The 24450-nt window shown below is 30.7% G+C and overlaps 1 protein-coding gene across 5 annotated transcripts in view; it reads left to right on the top strand.

Moving 5' to 3' along the window:
- The window catches only part of LOC130898316 (protein yippee-like 2), a 236201-nt gene that overhangs the window by 199150 nt on the left and 12601 nt on the right, over window positions 1-24450 (top strand). For all 5 annotated transcript variants that reach the window (XM_057807527.1, XM_057807525.1, XM_057807528.1 and 2 more), the window contains 2 exons: window positions 10068-10111; window positions 16547-16655. In XM_057807527.1, coding sequence (XP_057663510.1) covers window positions 10068-10111; window positions 16547-16655 — 153 coding nt within the window. The remainder of the gene's footprint in view (window positions 1-10067; window positions 10112-16546; window positions 16656-24450) is intronic.

Below are 24450 nucleotides of genomic sequence, written 5' to 3'. Positions count from 1 at the left end.
GGAGGAAAATCGGGAGTAATTCACATTGTGTGAAACAGAAAATTCAATTTAAAAGAATAATTAGATGTCCACAACACATGAATATCACTTTAAAAAACAAAAAAGATGAAATTGTAAGCACAAAATGAGGAATATCCAATTCTACGAAAAACATTTTTTACCAATTATAAATATGATGTAAATGTTAAAAGTAACGTTTTGTGAGTGAAGAAGTTTGCGAAAATATCAAAGTGAGTGGAATAATTTCACACATAAAATAAAATTTACTTTCTAAGTACCTCTAATTCTTACTAAGAAGCAAATAATACGGTAATAAACTAAAGTAAATAATGAAAAATAATAAACTATTCTGCCGCCTTCAGCGGCATACCATTGTTAATATAACTAAGTTTTATAATGAAAAATAATGCTTTGATATAATTTTTATATTGAAAGTTTGTAGATTATTAAAACTTTAACTTAAAACTACTTAAAACTACAACTCGATTTAGTTTAAAGTTTTTTAGGTTATCTGGCTCGAATTTCAAGTTATTCGCATTATATTCAATAAATGAAGCAATTCTAGCTTATAACTAAGTTACTATAAATCCACCTCTTCAATATCACTTTTTACACATTTGTTCTGTTAGTATAACTTCTTTTATTTACGACTGTATCAAAAAATTGTCATAATTTGTAGACAAAAGCTTGTAAAAACTAAAAAACAAACAAAAATAAAAAAACAAAATAATAGGTAATACTTATAGGTACTAATAGGTAATAATTAGTATATAAGTCGTATGTAAGTCCATATCAAAAATTAAACCAGTATGCAGCATGTCCAGAATTAAATATTATTATTAGTATAGTAGATTTCAATTAGCAAGTGGTTGTGCATTTTTTACATTTTAAAATATTGAGCCCATGATTTAAGGGTGATTGGGTCACTAGATATGGTCCTATGAAGTACCGTGAGATCAAGGTTGCTCCAAGAGAAATTAGTGTCATCTACAAATAGACATATTTTACCACTGACGTCCAAATAGGCGATGTCGTTTATAAACAAAAGAAACAAAATAGGACCTACTACTGAGCCTTGAGGCACACCACATTCTATTGGCTTGCAAGATGACATCTTTGTATCAACCCTTACGTACAAGTTGATTTCTGTTGGTAAGGTATGACTTAAACCATGAGAGAGGTGTTACCCTGAAACTGTAGTACTGCAATTTGTTTAGGCTAAAGTACACATTATTAAAGAGGGAGAATATAGAGAATATATTGATGGGTAGTAAGTATTTTATATTTAAACAAAAAAATGATAAAAGCCTCTTTTTGACCAACCTTTCTATGATCTAAGAAAACGTGTGAAAGATTGCAATTGGGCGATAATTTGATGCCTGATCTTTATCTCTTCTTTTATGCAGAGGTATAATTATAGCCATCTTAAGGCAATTGGGAAAAGTGCCATTTTGAAGTGAAACGGTATTGGGTTTGGTATTGCGAGCATGTATTGATATCTAGTTAGCCTAGATCAGTTCGATGCATAAACAAAATATTGCGTTACTATAGCAACGAACAATAACTTATTAGAAGTGTCAGTGTAAAGTTTGACGTCAAAAAAGTAAACCAGAGTTACGCAATAAATTATAATATATATTTCGTTTCGAAAAATCTGCTGGAAAAGTTCTTGCTTTAGTTTTTTTAGATTGCCATGGAGTAATCATGATTGATTTTTTGGATAAGGGTAGAACAATAACTGGAGATTACTATTCTACATTACTGACCACTCGACGGGAAAAAAGGAAAAAATTAAAGAGAAAAGACGCGGAAAGCTATCCAAAGGTGTTTTGTTTTTGCAGGACAACGCCCCTGCACACTAATCTCATGTTGCCATGCCACAATTTCGTAATTTAGTGTTTGAATTACTAGAACACCCATCTTATTCACCAGATTTGGCTCCGTCCGACTATCATATCTGTTCTCAACTGAAAAAAGTTTGAAAAGTCATAAATTTTCTTCCGACGAGGAAGTAATAAAAACTATGGAGGTCTGGTTTGCAGAGCAAGAAGAAACATTTTTTTTGAAAGGTCTAGAGACGTTTCAGGTTCGCTGTATCGAATTAAGAGGGGAATATGTTGAATAATAAAATATTTTGACATTTAAATTTTGTTTGGTTCTATAGTAGGCTAAGAATTTTTTAATATATCTTCGTATATTGTTTTGCTACAAAACATTTAAAAAATAAATGTTTCTAAACCAGATTCGAACCAGGGTTCTGCAATTAGAAGGCATGGAGCATCTACACTGAGCCATCGGTGACACTCCTAATGTACATGTCATATATCTGTTTCTTAATACAGCGGTTCTTAAGAAACAATTTATCATTATTATAGTAGGTTTTGAAAAAAAAATTCTACTCAAACCTGGCAACATTATTGTTTGTGTGCGTGGATTTCTCAATGTTTGAAGTTCCTCAAGTTGCCTCATTAAATGTATTGCCGGAAAAATCAAGGAAAGTATATAATATGGCATATTAATCTTTTTTGAACTGGCAAAAAGATTTATTGATATCCTTGAATAAATATCATCATCTTGTAAGATTAGATGCGTGATATTTGTTAAGCTAAGCTACATAGGATTTTGTGTTAATGTTTATGATATAATATATGATTATTATAATTTTCTATTAACTATTTACTGTGTATTAACGAACAATAATATATTATTTCAGTTGTTAAAGTACGAGTATAGTATTCTATTGGCGTATCATGAGTTATAATTCACTCGATGATTTATTACCCTCACCAGCACTCGCAGTAAACCTCGCGAGTAATAAACTTCATTATACACCCATGACTAATACCTATAAATTTCTGCTGACTATAAAAAAACTTACCAACGTATTAATCTGAAAAATAAAACTGAGCGGAACTGGACTCGTCACGATTAATTATTGGCGTTACGGGTGGTATTCATTTTCTCTCTTAATTGCGATTCCAATATGACTCGATTTGTTTTCAATCACTACCGCACTTAAAGTAGGTAAACGATTATATTCCCGTAATTTTCCTGTTAATGGACGGGGGATGAAGACATCTTCTCCTTTGTATTTTCCCTTTATGATTCTTTGCAATTCTGACATGCAATACGACTATCTTCTTGATCTGTCTCTCTCTGGTCATCAATGAGGTAGCTTTTCGCACATTTAATTAATCAAAGTAAGAAAAGTTATAACGCACCTAGCAGTAAAGTGTCACTATCACAAAAGATCAACAAAAAAGAACACATAACTTGAAATGTCACTCTCGCAAAGGATCACCGAAGTCAAGAAAGTTATCGCGTTATGTAATGGTGAAATCACATTCAATTACATATTTTAAATATTTTTACGTATTCAAGAATTTTCAACCTAATATTAATTACAACATGCATAGTTAATGTGAAACCCAACTCCTCAATATTTTGCCATGATTTATTTCGTTAAGAAAACACCTAGGAATTCATCAATTCATTCAATATTATATATTTAACACATATGTTATATACATGGTTTGAATTTTTTATTTATCTATCCACTTTCTCATTCTCTCCAGTTTCTCATTCTCAGATGACGGAAAGAACACTTCTCAAAAGCTTGAATTTCTAGTTAAATAGAATTCACAATTTCCAAAATTTACTGCAGGGTCCAATATATTGGTTTTTGTTCTAACTAGTCAGCAAATACTATCCACCGTGATACGGTATATATATATATATATATATATATATATATATATATATATATATATATATATATATATATATATTAAGAAAAGTGGACTAACTTTAATATATTTTCCGAGCTTTCGAATACTTATGTATATTCGTCTGGGAAATAATTAATTAAGATTTCCAGTGATCTTCGATATTGTTAATGCTTGTAAAATTTTTTTAACTCATAGAATTCAATTTGAATATTGAATTTTGAATTCTATGAGTTTAAACATTTTTACAAGCAGTATTTCCCAGAATATGAATACGTAAGTATTCGAAAGTTCGGAAAATATATTAAAGTTAGTCCACTTTGGTGTTTCTGTGCTATGTTATGAGCGGTTTTTTGTCTTGAAAGATGCCCCCGTATAAAAGTCTTACACTATTCGTCATCTGTAATTCTGTAATTTCATTTTTAACTTTTATCAGTTTTTGGATAATTTTCTTTCGTTTTAGTTATGATCTATAAAAACAACTACTTGTATAACGCTATAAATGGTAAAAAATGGAATTGAAGTGAATTGTTCAATTCGTTTGATATTAAAATTTCCTAACCAATTTCTAGTTCTCGTGCTAAGTACTCAAACATATGTAAGATAACCATTTGACATTGGACATGTAAAACTTCATATCCAAACTCTCGACTGACTTCATACTAATACTTTTTCCATTATTCGACATTATTTTACAAGATATACAATATGAATGACTAGAACTTGAAGAATATTTTATTTTTGACAATAAATCTAAAAAGTGGAAAATAAAGATAGTTTAAAAAAACCAACATACCTTCCATAGTATAAGAAACTGAAAAATATAGTTTAAAAAACACGCTTTCAAAGCATATCAAACTAAAATACCTTTTTTTAAAATAATCTAAAACAATACCTAATGAATGGAAAATACTAGTAATACTAGTAATACAGCGTATTTTTCCATTTTTTCCAACTATTTTTATTATTACTATTACTACTACTATTATTATTATTATTTACACTGCACTGCGCATCAGGGAAAACGGGCCACCCCAAAAATTTGTGAAATTATCCAAATTTTTGCATGTAATTTCATAAATAAACAACCCTGTCAGTTGAGACTACAATAATTGAACAAAGCACACACACAAAAAAAAACGGGGCTTATTTTTGAAAAAGACGTATTGTCGTTTCGATAGTTTAGGAAAACTATTTACCTTCAGTCTAAAAAGATGATAAACCGTGTATTCAGTATATATCAATCTGCGATTCATAAAATAGCAAATATTGAAAAAATTACCCCAATTGTAAGCAGTTGCGATACACTTCATTTCATGAACTTACCGCTTATGCTACTGAAATTATGCTAGTTTCAAATCTACTAATTCTTAAGGTATCAATCTCGGCAATTGTTCTAATTGTACTCGTATTATTCAACTTAAATTCTATAATTATATTACTATAAAAAATTCCACTGTTTATAATAAAACTTTGAAATTCCATTAAAAATTAAATGATTATGTCTCGTCAAACTATTTGATTAAAAAATGTATTAAATATTTTTAATTCTGGTGTAATTTCAGTTTGTGTCATTGATACTAACAGGAAATTTCATAAATAAATTCCGCCTTAAGTTACGGTATGTTTACAAGCTCGTAACCTAATTATTATATTTATACATCAGGAAATTAATGCATACGAGTAAAAGCATGTGTGTGTGCCCATGCATTTGCTTTTACATTGCATAATATTGAGTTACTATCTTTTTAATGCACACTAGGTCATTTTAACTTAGATGTATAATATAGTAATGAAATATGATTAATACTTTAATAAAAGTTTCGATTTCGAATTGACCTTCTATTTTGCTATATAATAACATAAATCACAAATATGATTAATAGTCGAAATGCGCAAATAAAAATAATATAAATCCGTTTGATTTGGATAATGGTACTTTATTTCACTAGTGGAATAAAGAAAAATCCAATTTTCTAAGGTTCATATTTTAATTTTTTATTAGATATATTATAATTATTAGGTTAGTGAAATTTGTAGATTAGATGTATTTGTTAGAATGTATGTACATTATATATCAATAATTTCATTATATAAAAAAAAGTATATAAAATATTTACCTGTTTATCTAATTAGAATATTCAAATAACTGATAAGTAAGGTAAATTTCCTAAATATAAATAATATGTCATTGTAAAATTATTTAAATTGATGATCTTGAATTAATTTTCAAAATCAAATTTCAAATTAACATATCTAAAAACAAGATTGATCTTTTCCTATTTTTAACTAGCTGTCAAAAATTTTTTCAGAAAATGTATATAAAATATGGGATCAGTTTATAATTTTGAAGAAATTAATTGAAACGATTTATTGAAAAGAAGTTATGTTTAGTGCAAAAAAATATAAATAAGAAAGGTTACATATGATAAATTTAGAATTTAGGTTGTAAAATTATAGTTAAATTGATTTACTAGGATCATAGACTATGAATCAATTAAAATTTTAAATTGTGTATTAAATGAACGTTTAGAATTCGGAAAAATTATGTAATTATATATGTGAACTATTAAGAGAGACAATGAATAGAAAATACTTTTTATATACTTTTTTGGAAAATTGGAAAATTTATGATTGTATAAATATCTATAGTTTCCATGAGATACTTTCAACTAGAGAAAAATAGACGAACATATAAATAGGAAACAAAGCTGGGGAATTTTTTTGTCCTATTTTTGTTGATTTTTGGTCGTTGCTCTTGTTTTGGCTCTTGTCTACAAGTGTTTGAAATTCGCCTCCTCTCAAAAACGTCAGTTCTGCCTTCCTGTAAGCTCCCGCAATTCCTATTATCATTGCGGCCTAAGGAACAGATTTATTTAATAATAAATTATAAACATTTTGCAAATAAAAATATTCCGTCTTCAGCCTTTTTATAAATCTTTCTACATTCTCTTTCGTCAAAATCTCCGATTTTTTCACATTGTATGCTGTTGACCGTCTCTTCAACCAAGCCAAAAGCACAGTGTACTTTTTGATATCGACATTTTTGCGCACGGTTAATTCAGATCTCATCATTGAATATGTAGTCTACAAAGTCGTTTAATGTGTTTAAATTTTTAAAATAAGCAAGTAGTACCTTTTTGTTCATGTTCTTTTTTTTTCAAATTTTTGGTAGACCAGGGCGTATCTACTTCTTGATTTTTCAGATATTACTTACTTACTTACTTATTACTACTTACTGTAGTATTTATAGACTCTCTTACTTCAAATGGGATGTCTAGTTCGCTACTTGACGACATTTTAAGTAATTACTTCTGACTTGTTTTGACTTATTTTGATAAATCGTTATTGGCTTCCATAGTAACAATACTTCAAGACTTGCTTCCATAGTAAAAATACCATTCTAACCAATGAACTGAAATACAACAAACTACTTATTGAAATTAATGGATAAATTTGAATTATAGAAGCGCTTATAGAAATATTTAGGCCAGTACCAGCGCTTGCGTCTCCAACAGTTATCTCCAACAAATTACTTTGATGTTAAAGGACTAAGGTTTATGAACTACTTGCAACAGCTTCAGAAGACAGCATATTGGTTTTGGTTTTGTTCTCTATTGGGCTATCTACATTACCTTCTGCCACAGTACTAGATTTCCATCTCAGCCTTTTTAATTGGAGTACATTTGCACCGCTGTTGGCAAGTAACGTAGCGACGGTTCTTCTTAGAGCGTGGCATGTAAAGCCTTCCGAGTCCTCTAAATTCAAAACAGTAGGAAAACTTAGTTATTGTATTGTGCCCAGTTGGTTGATTTCTTACTATTCCTCCTCTAAGCTGAACAAAAAATCTATCAATTCCTATATTTTTTCTCAAATTATTGTAGTATGGAATGATCTTCGCCCATACTGGATCAGTAATGAAAAATGATCTACTTGTAAGTGTTTTAGAATATGGTATTTTAATCGAAATTTTTTCTTCAAAATAAGCAACATCGGAAATTTTAATTTTCACTAATTTGTATGTCCGACAAGTTCCAGATCGACCTAAAACAATGAGAAAAATATAATATTATAATAACTGTGCATGTGTATAAGCTCAAACACGATTTATATTTAATGATCGTAAATATATTACCTTCATCGGTAGAAATTCATTTGGACCTTTATTTTAAAAATACTCTATATTTTTCATAGAAAATTTCTTGAGCCTGAAGCCCACAATTTTGTCGTTTTAGGAAAGCCAACAGTTTCCATGTTTCGAAATATCAGTTTTTTCTTCAATTTGTAGCATGGTTCGAATCATACTGCACATACAAATTGAACGGCTTCTTTTGTCTGGTTTGTTCTCCAAAATATGCAAAGAATACACATTCGAAACTGGTGTTCTTTACTTTTTTTTCTTCGCACCACTTCCTACATAATACAATAGCTTTTAGGTAGGGTTGTTTTTTCTGGTTCCAAACCGTGTGCTGCTGCGTCAGCAGACTGTCGTATTTCTGGAGGGGTACAATCCATCAATTATTCATCGGGAGAACATTTTTCTCAATTTATTATTTGCGAACTTAATATCCATCCGACTTTATCTATATTATTTATATTAGTGACAGATTCTGAGAAAAATGCCTGGTAATTTTTTGTAAAATGTAATATTTTAGGTATGGTCAGAACGAAAAAAAGATTTATTAATTCTTCCCACCTCGGTGTGTAATATACAAATTTCCGTATTATTCGACCGAAAAAAAATTTCATCCTCTTTAGTCACTATGATACGGCACGATACGAGAACGGCGGTCGATTTTTTTTCCTAAATGCACTATTAATAAAATCATAAGCGTATATGATATATTTTATATAGATTTTCCGTATAAATAAGTCTGTGCTGTGAATATTAATAATCAATAAGGTATGTGATGGATAAAAATAACACACTTCCAAAATATCAGAAATTCACCATGCCTCAGAATTAAATACAAACGATACACAACATCTATAAGAACTGGTGTTAGGTAGATAATGTCTCTCAAAACATGCTATTTAACCTGTTTTTCTAGTGAGGTTGATATTACTGTATGTCATCTAAGTTTTTAACATTATAGTCTATAATAAGTTTTCTTTAACTTATTTTTCAAAACTCAAAACTTGGTACACAAAGTAAAAAAATGTAGAGGAAAAAAATAGGTTGCTTCTTGATATTCTAGATCACACTCATATTTTTTACAAGGGAGAATGTTTGAAATTTATTCTGCTGATATATTAATTATTACAGCTCTATTCAATTATTGGAATTGCTAAAGCCCGTCAAAGACGTAAATTAACGACCAAACGTTTTTTTAATGACATACGTGTAATAAAACATTAAAACGAGACTGTTTACAGTTACATAAAACCCCGGACAGTAAAGTAACTTTTTTATCATAATTAAATTTTTCTACATTCACTTGATAAACAAGGCTGGCAACGAAATAATGACGTTTACTGAATACTGTCACTTTATCGCTCTCATACGTAGCAATCATGAGTACATACAATACAAATTGGAATATTTGTACTGACAGATTTAAAAGTATGCTTTAAATTCAAATAATAGTTTGGCATAATTTCTTAAAGTATTGTTTCGTTGCTTCATACCTCCACAAGCCATATCTGCTGATTACTCTATATCCATTTGGCTGTTATATAAATCAATAACTCCAATATACATCTATCAAATTATTCGTAGCTGCATTTACGCTGCATCGCAATTCTTAACTAATTGATTCCCAGATGATGAATACATAAGTATTCGAAAGCTCGAAATATAATAGAGTTAGTACACTTTGGTGTTTGCCACAATCCCACTATATACATATATGAATTGGAAGGTAGTATTTGCCAGCTAGATTATGAGGGTTTGTTTATTATGCATAACTGTATATTATATATATATATATATATATATATATATATATATATATATATATATATATATATATATATATGTGGGTGTGTGATTTCTTCAACTTTTCTCTAGTTTCTTGAGTTCGTAGGCTGTTCTTTTGAAAATGCGAAACGTTATACATATCTAGGGGTTAGCGGTTTTTTATTGGGAACGTGGCAATAAAACACCAAAGTGGAATAACTTTAATATATTTTCCTTTCGAATAATTATGTATTCATCGTCTGGGACTGAAATTATGGTTAAATACAATATAAGAAATATTTATAAATGTGTAACAATAATAAAATTTTACTTAGAATAATTAAGATTTTCGGTGGTTTTGAATTGTATTAATTCTATGAATTTAAAAAATTTTCACAAGAACTCAATTGTTACTATTAATTTCAAATATCTTTTTTTTTCAGTCGTTCCAAGGTAGTCAAGGTCGAGCTTATCTATTTAATTCTGTGTAAGTATATTCAAAAACTTGAATTAATGAAAGCCATATACTATAAGACTAGAATACAACAATTCATGCATGTATTGTCAAAAACTAAGTTTGATTAAAAGTATTGGAAATTAGACAATTTATCTTTTTTCCAAATATGTTTTGCTCGTTTCAAAAGTATACATGTATATTAGTGGGAAAAATAATCTAAGGAAATCGCACCAATGCGCCTAATAAATAATTCACACATATAGTAATAATAATTTAAGGAACGTAAATTTATTCTTAAACTTATTCCACATGACATGAGTTACACTGAGAAAATAAGATTTTGAGGTGAAAATGTGAGGTAACACGCTGAAAAATTTGAGTTCAAGATAAAAAAAATACATTTTTTATTACACATAGCCATCATCAAAAATACGTTCTTGCTGCGCAATTCAAAATTTTTGGTACCGAGAAGTTTCTTTAAGTTTCCAACGAAACTCTTTATTTGGTTATTAGTAATTGAGGAGTTCTTGCTTTCTCGGCGTTAAGTAATGATTCCTTTGATCTCGAATGATGGCTGGTATTGTTCATAATTATTAGAGATTTAATGAGTAATGAATTCATCATTTGAGTAATTTCTTAATGGTATTCTTTTGTATAAGTTTATAGCGATTTAATGGTAAGAAAATACAAATGTCTAGTTCCCACGGCAAAAATCCATATACTAGGCCATGGACTTTTCACTAATACGTGCTATACTCCGGATTAAGCTCAGTGTAGTTTCTCTATAATCTGGCGAACTCGTTAATCTGAAAAATAGTCGATAGTAGGGAATAATGCAGCCGCAGGTGTGTATCTACCATTGAGTCTACTCAACCTTGCTTAATCACGCTTTGTTTCAGCGAACAATTTATTTATTATTAATTCTATGTTTTCAACTGCGATATACATCACACACTCACACACATGCAACCGGATATAAGCACAAAACAAAACTTTCCAACCAAATACTACATGAAATAGTTCTTACTGCCGCCTCTCTTGATTTAGACACTAGTGACTACTTTTTTGTCTCAAAGTGAAGGAATGGCTCGGTAGAATTTATTTTGATGACTCGACAAATATATTTTTCAAATTGTTAGAAAAATTATAACGTTGAATATATAAATAACATGATTAGTTCAAAGGAAACTATATTTGTAAATAAAAAGTTTTTGATCCAACAACCTGTGTTTTTCATTTTCTTCTCTGAATGGTGCCGTTTAGAATATTTAGTAAAAACTTTAAGCACTCATAAGCAGGACAATCTCTTATCAAACTTTCATAGTGAAAGCTTTCGCGTTTTATACAACATTACTATGCTTATTCAAATTGGCTGCTTCATTTGATGCATTTCTAATCGTAGAATTGCACTGTTCTATATTTGGATAGAAAAATCTAGTATTCCTTTAAAAATTTCAAGGTGGCTAAAAATATATCATTACTAAAAAATAACTTTCGTGAATAACACACTATATGTTTTATTTAAATACAGTAACATATTGTTGAATTTTTTATCCAGTTTACCACGAAATGGATTAATCATTTTCAGACACAGTAAGGTGACATGTCGCAATAATTAACTACTGATTGAAAGATCGCTTACAACATCAAAAAACAACAATATGGAAGTATTGTAACACAACGGAACTATGCATTATTTGTTAGTAGGATGGACAAGTATTTCACAGAAAGCAAGATTTATAGAATTTCTGACTTCCTTTACATTTATCCAAAGTAGCAATATCGTCCAATAAATCTTGCACATTCAATTCAACTCTTATCAAATGTAGTAGCCATTTACCTAAAATCTAGCTCACTTATGAACATTACAGGATATTCGATGACTCATCATCAAAGTTATAGGGGATGAGAAAAACTATTATATGTAGCCTCGTTACAGTATCCTTGGTTGGAAATACTTTTTCAATATTTAGCTTACTAATCAACAAAAAATTAAATTCTTTTCATTCCGAATTTTTGCAAAATTTCTTTTAAATTTTATCTATAGTGTTTAAAAAAAAAGTGATCCCGTCTCTCGGATAGAAAACTGAAAAATATTTGGGGTTTGCTCAGTGAAAAATTTTCGTAGCACTATCCGAATCCAAGATAAAGGGCGTTGTAGAAAAAAAAAACATTATATATACACATTTTTTACGATGTTGCTGCTACTACTGGCAACATTGTATCAAAATTTCTTATGAATATGTTTTGGAAGCTGATACATCCAATTAATTTGTTTTTATGTCTGACTCTCATAGAGGGCGCTAGTTACACGGTTCGGACCCAGTAGTATTGAACATAACTTTTTTAATATTAGATTTATTTACCAAAATTTCAGGAGAACATAAACATCATTTAATTTCACACAAAAAAGGTACTCTTGATATAACTTGATACTTTGTACCGTTTTCCTATTTTGTTTTCAAAATTATGAAGGCTAATAACATAAAATAGAATTCAATTAGAGTAGTTGTTCAAAAATTTGTTTTCAATACAATGTTGCCAGAAGTTGCAGCAAAATCGTAAAAATGTGTATATTTTACTGAGCAAACCCAAATATTTTTCAGTTTTCTATCTATTCTATAGGCGGAATCACCTTTTTTGAATCACCCTGTAGAGAGACATTGTGTATTAGAAATCGTGGTAGTATTTCGAACTGTTTTTATAACAAATTTTTCATGTTTTATAAAGATGTTCTTACTGATAGTTTAATTTGTTTATGCTGCACGTGTTTCTTAAATTAAATCAGTTGTTTGTTATTTTCACCTTTTCTTTGCATATATTAAAACTAAGTATACTCAGAAATAAGGTGCAGGACCGTATTAATAAAGAAAATGATATTCATCCGGCGCAAAAAGTAGTTAATATGATTATTAATAAATAAATATACCAATTTTGTTTCGAAATGCAGAAATAGTGGTAAAGGAAAAATGTATAACGATGCTTTACAATTATATGAGTCACTAAATTCCAAAAAATCAATTTTTTTCCAGTACAAAGTCTAAGGACCGTACACAACCATACTAGTACATAACATGAACATGAACATCAATAACTCTTAGCCTTCAATACCAAATAATGAAACGATCTGGCACACAGATGGCTCCAGGATGAATGGCTTGGTCGTAGCAGGGTTCAGGCAGAGGACATCCCAAAATAAGTGATATTTTCTCACTTGAAGAATGTGCTACCGTTTTCCAAGCCAGAGTATTCGTTGTGATAAAATGTGGGCATGCGATACTAAATCGACGCCATAGAAACACAGTAATCTTAATCTGCTCGCAGATTTGCTATACAAGCCAGAATGAGATGAGCAAATCCACCAATAAGCACAGAACTCATTATTGGAGAAGCCAATATCTAGTAGTCTGCTAGCAAAGAAGGCGCAGTGGTGATGAATGCAAACACCTGGTATTAGACAAGCTAAAACATACATAGATGGGCTCGATACTAATGAAGACCATTCTTCTACAAAATAATTTCTAAGTAGCACAATGTGAGAAGGGCTTTTTTTCAAATCCGTACCAACATGTGAAAATATCGTACGGACCATTTAAGTTAATGAGACGCGGGAAAATGATGGGGCAGAGAAAGTTGAGGAAGAATCATTACATACCGCAGAAAAATTGCATTATTGTTACGATTTGTTCATAGCATATTAATAATGATAGTTTGATGATGTCTGATTTGCATAATGGTATTAGAGACTGTTATTACAATATGAGGAGCAAACAGAAGCAAACAAGGATTACTGATTTTATGAGTAAATCATGTAAAAAGTTTCACACGTATCTTCTTAATAGAAATACAAAATGATCTGTACGATGTGCTGGCCGATCCCTTTGCTTTTCCTCTGATAGGCTCAATGGCGGGGTGTTGAACTTAGCTCTACAGATGAACATGCAGAGTACCCATAACCGTTACCGCACAAGAAAATGGCCATGCGTCTGCTGTCACAACACGATGCGTCCCACGTTTAAACCTAAAGAAATGAAAACGTGTCAAAAATACAAAATACGCAGCAATCACCTACAGACGACAAGAAGTGTGTGTATGTTGTACCACAAGTGTTGGTCCAACTTCGTTCCAATGTTGGATACTCCTTTGATACGTGCGGTCAATAAAACTGATTTTTCATGGCCAAATCATACCAGCGTTCAAAGTTGAAAGCAGTGAACGCATCGTGTGATAGCGGCTTTAGACAAATACTTAAAGATAGTGGTCTTTCAAACCTTATGTGTAGTCATTATACTTACTGCTGCTACGAATTTTAGCTGACGCACATAATAAATCTAAAAGCATCAATAGCTCAGGCAATTTTGTATAGTAAGTTGTTTAGGGGCGAAGCAACTGGATCAACTTGTGTAATAGACATTTAATTTGCTATAACAAATATTAAGATCAATAATAAACATAGAAATTATGTTTCAAGATCGTGACACGAGAATTTTACATATATTAAAATAGATCAACTTATATCTATCGCAAGCAAGATAAAGCCGATATAAAGCAAACCAATTGCTCCGTTGAAGAAAAAAATGATGTCAAAGATATATCAATTTGGCTGTAACATCAAAATCCTTGATTTTTATTAGATGACTATTAGCTAATAATAGAGACCAGCTCTTCGAAATTTCTTTTATTTTTGATACAAAATTTTATCTTCACCATTTTATCTTCATAAATTGATTATAAATTCAGTAAACCCGAAAATTGCTCATTCATATCTAGTAAAAGCGTCAAATGATCGTGATAGACCAATGAGACTGGTCTCGGGTCGTATTCATAAGGTATAATCCTTTCTGCCCTGGTAGACCGGTGCGGGGGTAAATGCTTTCAGCTGATAGGTTGTTTCCTTTGTCTATGGTATTTTGAACTTTATAAATTTATAAATTATTAATTACTATTACTTCTCATGAGCAGCTTTATTGATAGGTTATTGAGGTCTACGGTTTTTATACTATTCGGCATCAACATAAAAATATTAGTATTAAACTTTAGTGCAAAATTCGTGTGAGTAGATAAATCATTGATAACTGCTCAATAACAATGATTGAACATATAGAATCTATTATACTACTACATAAATATCATGGAAGAATAAACGTATCAAAAAATAATGAGAATCAAAAGTTCTCGTAGATGATATTTTAAATTTGGAGTTTCCACCGGAACTTCAACGCAACGTTCGGAAACTGATTGGTGATTTACCTTAACCGTGGGTGTAGTTTCCAAAAAGTATATTGTCTATCATTATCAGATTCATTCGATTCGGCATATTACGAGGGTTACTACTTATATTTTTTGCCTTGGCACCACTGACTTTTTCTGATTGACACTAACATCCCGATGTAAACTCCATATTGTTTAATATACATCAACCTTGTTTGCAGTTGATGGAAAAGTGCAGTGCCTTGTAAAAAATCGAATTGACTTGTAATTAACCTTCATATCTTTGGATGTGAAATATAACAACAAGAATGCAACAATTAATTCGATAACTCCATGAAGCCCGATTCTATGTAACTGTTAAAAACGGTTATAATGAATTGTAGGTCGAAATCCGTTGTCCCAAATATATCGTTGTGTCTGCAAATATCAATGCTTAAACTGATTAAACACGAACGTATCGTGAAATTGAGGCATATTTGGGCATTAATATGACTAGGTAATATATGATCATTGGGTCATGAAAACATGTGTTCCGTTGGAAACCGCTTAATTCGACCAATACTCAAAATAGACTCGCGTTGTATTGAAATGAAAATATTTTAAAGTTATATCAAATAATGTATATAGTAACTGTACATAAATCTACGCTAAGAATGAGCCAAATCCAACAAAAATTGTTTGCGTGAGAATCACATCGAAGCAAATGGTTCCCTGTTTCTTCGGAGCTAGCAATCATGTGGCAATAATGGCATTACAACAAAGAAAGACAGTCAACTCCAAATGGTACATAACTATTTGTTTGCGAGAAGTAATTGGAGAAATTTGGAAAACGTAGAGCAAATCATTATTTATGACAATACAAACTTTTATATCGCTGCTTAAATAATTGAATTTTTAATTAGCCAAAAAGACGAGTTGATAGTCACCTACTATACAGCTCTAATTTAGAAAGAATTAATTTTTTTCTTCTCGCACAATGAATAAGAAACGATTTTTGACACTAGAAGTTGTTTTCTTGTTTAAAAAGCATATTTTGGAAGCACCTAAGTCGGTGTGGAAAAAGTGCTTTTAAAATTGACTATGCATGAAAAAGAATATCAATCCTACTTCTTCTATCTTACTAATTTCGCTCATAAATTCTTGTTTTTTCATTGTTAGGCCAGAAATATAAATATCAATTGTTGTATTTTGTGTTATATGAAAAAGATGGTGCTTATCTCTATTTTTTGTTTTATGTGTTTTATGTTCTTCTAGTGTAAATGTAGGATGCGGTCCCGCTGAAGAACGAGTCCTTCTCACTGGACTTCATGCAGTCGCCGATATTTATTGCGAATGCTGTAAAACCACCTTAGGTTGGAAATATGTAAGTTAAAATTTTATCAATCCCCTTATAATACCTGAATTAATCGTATTGCTTCTAAACTAATAATTCATGTTTTTAGTAAGAAGGTGAATTTTAATTGCGTCTAACGTAATCAGTGACATCTTGGTACTAAATATTAAATTTCATTTCCTTCAGTCAGTATTTTTGTTTTACTTTCAAATTTAGTATCAGATTACTGTATTCAAATTTCAGTTAATACATTGATATTTTACTGAAATGTTCATTACATTACATTACGTTACTACAACAAATCATTTTTTTAATTTCAATTAAAAAATTGAACTTGTATAATATCAAAAACTGATTGGTTAACTTGTCTACATCATCACTTTATAAAAAACCCTCAATTTAGATATTAACCCATATTAGCCCGACGTATGGTAAGGTTTAGCCTTTAAGTAAGCTACCCCTTGAACATTTAAGAATATTTTATTATTTAACACATTTCCATAACTTACAAAAACATATAAAAAATAAGAGTGTCTTCATTACTCATCTTAAGACGACAAATATCTGCACTGCAATATAAAGCATTATGGGGTATGGTATATCAAATTACAATCAACGCAAAGACCAACATCACACTTTTTACACATCTTACGTCCACTAGAACAACAACCTTCTCCTGCATCTGGACTTTATATCATATCGGAGATCATATTCCGGGAGCCGGCCATCTCAAAAGACCCGTGATCGCGGAATTGCAAATTTTTTATATAAATCCCCATTCGGTTGGATCATATGAAGTGAATTTTGGTTCCGTAACATTTTGCCACATGTTATGTACGAATATTGTGCGTAAAATTTTTTGTGATAAGGCTTTCCAGCACGGCGGAATGTTACTAGAATTAAAATTTCATCATGCCTTTAGAAAATTATTCTTTGTCACTTGTACTTGCAAAGATCTTAAAAAATAATTCAAGTGCTCAAAAATATTTTGATACTCTTCATTTTGTATCAATAAATTGTATGGATCATATGATCCAACCGAATGTGGATGGCAATTCACGGAAAATCATAAACTCGAACCATAACGGCCCAGCGGCACCATTAAAAGTTGAAGAAATTCTGAGTCAACATGAAAATAATGAAAAATGTGACGAATCAGAGAATAAAAACATTATAATTGCGATGATGATATTTTATATGAATGATAATAATTATGTTCTGCTTTAGTATAAACAATTGTTTATTGTATTATATTTTAATCAACTTATATAAAAATGAACTCGAAAAAAAATTTCCTATATTTCCTTCGATTCTATTTATCCTTTCACAACTTTAAAATTAAGATATAAATAACATTTTTTATTGTTATATGTACACTTATTACAGAGTGAAATGATGTAATTGAAGGCTTATTGCCATTGATGAGAATCGAGTCCGTATACAATAAAACTGGTATGCGCGATATTTCCGGTCGTTTTTAGGCACATATACCACGATATTTTTAAAATTTACATAAAAATAAGCAAATTAAAAAAAGTTTTCCGGAATGATGGGGGAATTTTACCCCAAATCACACCCTTTAAGTAGGTAAGCCTTCCGGCTGGAAAAAATTGTTAAGCCGATTTTTTTCATTACTTCACAAAATCTCCTACCGAATGGACCGTTTTTTATTGAAATCCGCTATGACGGATGCTTTTTTTAAATAATTATATATAATTTAAATAATTATGTTTTTTTTTTCATACTTTCGTCGAACTTATGCTGAGTGCATTTTGTTCCTCTAATTAATAGCTGTCGATTTATATTAAAATTTTGCAATTCCGCGATCACGGGTCTTTTGAGATTGTCGGCTCCCGGACTATCATCGCCTACTACGTTCAACATCACGCTGCTTTTGGGTATTGCTGGACGACCCGCACCTTTCGAAGGTACACCATAATGCTGTAGGTACCACATTATAATTTCGCGCTTGAGTTCAAGCTGGGATGAATTGTCTTTAGATTTTTTGTGAACTATCCAAGAATTTTCAAATGTAATATCAATAAGCCAATTCCATCGTTGTATTTATGAATAACATCTGGCCTATTGCCTTTCGTTTATTTTCAGTGATGAAAAATTATCCAACTAGTTTTGTTAATTATGGAGGCAAAATATCCCTTGTTAGAATTTCTAGTAAATGTTTTTTTATTGGACAATGGAATATTTTTCTGTTGGCTCTCATCGTGTCGTGCCGTAACATTGTTCTTTTAAATAAATCAAAACATTTACGCTTGCGAATAAGTTGTCCATCTAAAGTTGGTATGGCAATCTTTTCCTCATTTCCGGAGACTCTCTGAGCATGCGGAGTAGTGGCTTTCCAATTGAGTTAGGCCCTTTGTTTATATATAGGTCGAAGTAAACAAGATATCCAGACAACTTTAAAGACCACATTTTAAATCCAAATCTTTTAGGTTTCCCACGGATAAATTGTTTACATCCATAGCGTATCATAAATAAAGAAGAAATAGAACAAGTCCATATACGGAAGTTACGCATATATTATTCTGTTATAATATCACAGGAGTTTGAAAAGTTATCAATTATTTTTAATTAACGAGATGTAATCCGCGAAAAATTAGGAGAGTGCAGTTAAATAGTTTTTTGAGAATACGTCAAGTTTTCGATTGTTATTCGAATTTGATTGTTTAGTGGTATTCGTTACGATTATATAAATAATTTATTTTATATAAATATTGAATATAAAATTGTTCTAAATAATTTGTGAAACAATATTACCTATCGCTGTTGTAAGGGTGAATATTGTTGCTTAGCTTTAGGTATGGCTTCAGACAATCAATTGAAGAAGGAACAGGCATTTGAATAACTTTTTGAAAGTTCTCTGTAGATTCTGTTAAACTGCTTATAGTTAGAAGAAATTCGTTATTTCTACCTTGTTGTAATTATTCCTAATACTCTGCGCACCTAGACGTGTCCGTTTACTGATTTGGTTAATGCCTATTGGAAAATTTTTGTACCGAAATCTTGACTTCTTTTAATCCGAATTTGGAGTTAGACTTATCGATTCGTTTTGGTTTAGCTGTGTTCTTTATGTAGTAGACGCACTGGACTTGTTTTTATATCGTTTGTTCGAAGAAAACTAGATTAATCGGACAATATCTATTCGAATTACTTTAACAAATTGCAATAATATACTCGTAGTATTTGTCGGCAATAATTGTAAATTTTGTTCTATTATACTCTTATGTCAAAATAAAGACTTACAGCGTCATCTGCGCCTTCTTTCAAATAGTCATCGACATATTGAGACTTTTTTGTAGATATGAACTTGTTTTTGTATTGTTAGCTTGAACAGCAAGTATTCAAAAACTGGTGTTATTGGAAGCTGGTGAATTCCGTAACAAATATATGCATAAACATGGACAGTTTTTTTTACAAATCCTCATTCTACTACATACTTTTTGTTCTTGGCACGATTTCTAGGCCTGCGACGTTCTACAATTATAGTATATAAGAGGACCGATCCCTTTGCTGCGTACCTGACCCACAATTGGCATATCATTTGCATTTTTCAATATAGTCTCCACTGTGTTTAACCCATTTCTCTTCATGTTTTGGAAATAGCCGATAATCTCATGAACTCATTTGGAGCCTGTCTAAGATGTTGCAATCCGATCAACAGCTGGGTGCGTTTTTCTGATGGAAGAGAACGCCTAACGTAATTTTGGAACTAAATTGGCTAATACACATCTGTAATTGTTGCTCCCTTTAGCAGGTAATTTACTAAAATACACCTTCATCACCCCAAAATACGGTTAGTATGACCATCACTGCTGAAGGTTGCATCTTAAATTTTCTTGAGGGTGATGAACGTTGATTTTTTCACTCCATATTCACTATTTTGGTCTTTACATGATAGTGATGACCCATCCATTTTTAACACTTTTTCAAGACAACTTTCTTTGTAGTTGTGCAGTTTTTCATGTTCAGTTCAGCGTAATTATACCATACACCACATGCGAGATCACTATCTTCAATTGTTTGCATAATATTCGATTTTGCAACACGAGATCATGAACTTTTCTATTATTTTCGTCTGTTAAACTCAGACACATCTTTTTCACTGGGTATATCATATGATATTGCAGATTCCTCCAATGTATCCACCAAATCTTGTTGGGGTTAACTTTTTTAAACGCAAGTATCTAATCCTACAAGTTGTCGCCACGATATATTTTGATACTATGATGCGATTTTCAAATTATGGTTTCTACTGTAGACACGTTACAACGAGTTCATACTTGTCAGTATCCATTTATAATAGGTTACAATATGACTCGATGATTAGTAATTGTTTTAATACAAACATAGTAGGATTAAATAGTTATACATGACTTGAGGACTTAAGGAAATTGAAATAAATTTCTTTAGAGACGTGTCAGTAGTCCTTGGGGTGTATGAGATAAACACTAATGCTTCTTTTGGACTTTCTTCTTTCAACTCATTTATTTCATCAAGTGATTTTCTTTTTTTATTTCCAGTATTCCGATTACTAGCACTGCACCAATCTGATACTAAAATTCAGGAAGAGCACAATGTTCTACTCAAATTGTAACATTCTTCTGCTATCATTTATGTGGAAAAACATTAGACGAAATAGCTCACCCTTTAAGTCTGATTTTCAATTTAATTTTAGAATGGAAATAAACCTGCTTTAATTTCTTTGGTGATCAACTTATAACTAAATTGGAATTTTTGGAACCGTTGGTAATATTTATACTGAACACACTATTTACAATACCTCTAAACCAACACTCACAATTACACTGTCTCTCTACCTATTTTATTCTAAAAATTCCCACTATTAAACCTTCTCCCTTGAGAAATAATTCCTGGGAAAACCTTGGGCGTGATTCTTTATTTCTTAACTACTAAACTATAGAGTGTGCTGTATGGAATAGGCTCTTTGTCCCTATTTAAACTGTTCTAACGTTTAATAATTTCAATGCTTCCAAATGAATCCAACAATTTATTATTGGATACATTACCTAAAAAATTTACATTATTTATATTTATTTATTATTATTATGACTGGTAGCATAATCGGTAATACTCGATTTTTCAGTCCGTCCATATTTTAAATGAGCTTGTGCTCTTTAAACCGGATATTAATACATCTCTTAGTCTGCCGACACACTTCCATTCACAATTATTAAAGCTAATTCCATATATACCACTCTATTCCAAATTTGGTACTTTATCCTTAGGATTACCCAACAATTGTTTTAATGTATAGTTAGATTTATAAACCAATTCAATTATATAAACAGCAAAACAAGAAAAATTTCGGCCTATTTTTTCCCATCCACTCTATAGTTTAGTAGTTAAGGAATAAATGTGAAGAAGCTTTCCCACTGGATATAGTTTTCGCGGAAGAAGGTTCATTGGTGGAAAATTTTAGTATAAAATCGGTTGATAGGTTTTGTTTACCTTGAGTGTCTGAAGACAGTGAAATTGTGAGTGTTGTTGTAGTGGTAGTGTAAACAATGAGTTCAGTAAGATCTACTTATATATTTGCAAAAACTTCAAAAAAACAATTTCATTTGAGTGCGGTTTAAAAATTTTTTAATAAATCATTTCAACTTTTTCGGTCATTATTATTGACTTCAAATGAGTGGATTTTGCATTTAAAGTGAATAATGAATTTTCTCTGGTTCAACAGTTATTATTTTTCATGTCATTAATCACAGTTGATTCCACAAGCTAGTTTAAAAAATGGATTTTATCAACTGTTGAAAGGTGAATATTCTTTATAATGATAAGGTGACCAATTTTTTATTATAGTTGTAAACAAAATGAATATTAACACCCGCTATTTCTGAAAACAATATCGTTAACTGTGTATATAGATGTTTTATTATACAAATATTTAAATTTGACTATCAAGACAACAAAATAAAGACACAATTTTTATCAAATATTAGAAATTCCAAAATACTGGAATTGCCTTTTATGTTAAAAGTTCAATTATATATTGTAATATTTTTCTATCAATATTATTTAAAATCTCTAGTTTGCAATTTTTTTGGTTTTCTTACAGGAATTACTCGTATATGTTTTTTGTTGGTTTTCTACAGCTGCTTTGATATCATTGTATGTGAATTTTATTCAATGAAACTTAATCATTTTCTATAAATAGATTCCAGATAGTGTATTATTCTATAATTATTGCATTTGTTTACTAGACAATGAAATACGAGTATATATTAATTTCCTTTTCGAGTGCATCAATTAGTTCGTATTTGATTTGGAAACTTTTTCAGAGTTTAAAAAAAAGGAAATTTCGTCCGATCATAAACAAAATGGAAAAAACAAACACCAAAAATTAGGTTGATAAATCTCTGCGTTCTCAGTGGCAAAAAAGTGATTTACTCAATATCGTTCTGGTCGTACAATCACGGAAGATACTGAACGTTCTGGACATCCATTGAGGCTTCTCCACTCGCAACAATTGGAAAAATCACGGTATATGATGTTGGATAGTGATTTCAATTTTGAATGATTACCAAAAAATTGTTACAATTTGTAGACAAAAGCTTGTAAAAACTAAAAAACAAACATAAACATAACTAGATAAAGATACAAATAAAATTTTAATGTACAGAAGAATTTAAATATTATTCTCAGAATAGAAGTCATTTACAAAGTAGAAGGCACTTTCCAGTAAATATGCCCTCAAATTATTGAGGAATGTGGGAAAAGATGATATCGATTTAATTTCAATTGGCAAGCGATTGTGCATTTTTTTGCATTGTAAAATATTGAGCACTTAACTAATTCTGAACGTGGAGTAGTCCGAGAAAATATCTAACAGCTTTCTTTTGTAGTATGAAGATTCGCTCATATTAAGTCGCACCACACGTACCCCAAAAAGGAAGTGCATATCGGAGATGCGACTCAATAAGGGCATAACAAACTGTTAAGAAGGTGGATAAGTTCAGTTCTTTAGACATTGATTTCCGGGCAAAACAGGAGTAACTTAATTTTTTAGATAAGGCGGCAATATGTAACTCCCATTTCAAGGAATTGTCCACAACAAGCCCTAAGAATTCTAGAGATTCAACGAAGTCAATGGTGATGTTATTTAATAAAAAAATTTTATCTCCTCTTTTAAGGCAATTGGGAAAAGTGCCATTTTGAAATGAAATGTTAATTAAAGTGTTAAGGTGATTTAAGATACAATCGTGCAGACTCGAAAACAGTTTTAATGTAAGTCCATCAGTTCCGGATGAGTATTTATTTTTGATGTCATTAATTGTACTGCGAAGCTCTGCTAAAACTACGGGCATAAAGAAGAAACTGTGTAAGTTTGCATTAGCATCAGGGAGATATGAAAGCGGATCATAAGAAGGAGTTATAGAATTTGATAAATTTTTAGCTTCATTCTCAAAGTAATTATTAAGGTTATCAGGTCAAGTACAGATTATGTTCAATGAAGAAGCCTTAGTTCTTAGATCATTCACATTTCTTTAGAAACATTACGACAATTGGCGACTCTCCTATTATAATAAATATCTTTGGCAACTTTTATTGTCTTATGATAAATTTTTCTGTTTAGTTTCACGTAATTTTTGAAGAAGAGACTTTTAAAAGATACGTGCCGTGTTTACTCAAACTCAATGGCCTGGATTTATCACAACATACCAGAGACCAAACAGCATCTAAAACAAATTATGAAAGGCATAAACAATGAAATGAATACTTATTTTGAAGACATGATGAATCATCTTTTTTGGAAGGGATGACTAAATTGAAGAAACATTGATCA

The sequence above is a fragment of the Diorhabda carinulata genome, chromosome 9 (assembly GCF_026250575.1).
Source record: "Diorhabda carinulata isolate Delta chromosome 9, icDioCari1.1, whole genome shotgun sequence".
Taxonomy (NCBI): domain Eukaryota; kingdom Metazoa; phylum Arthropoda; class Insecta; order Coleoptera; family Chrysomelidae; genus Diorhabda; species Diorhabda carinulata.
Note: the sequence above shows the minus strand (reverse complement) of the source record. Positions and strands in the feature narration are given on the sequence as shown.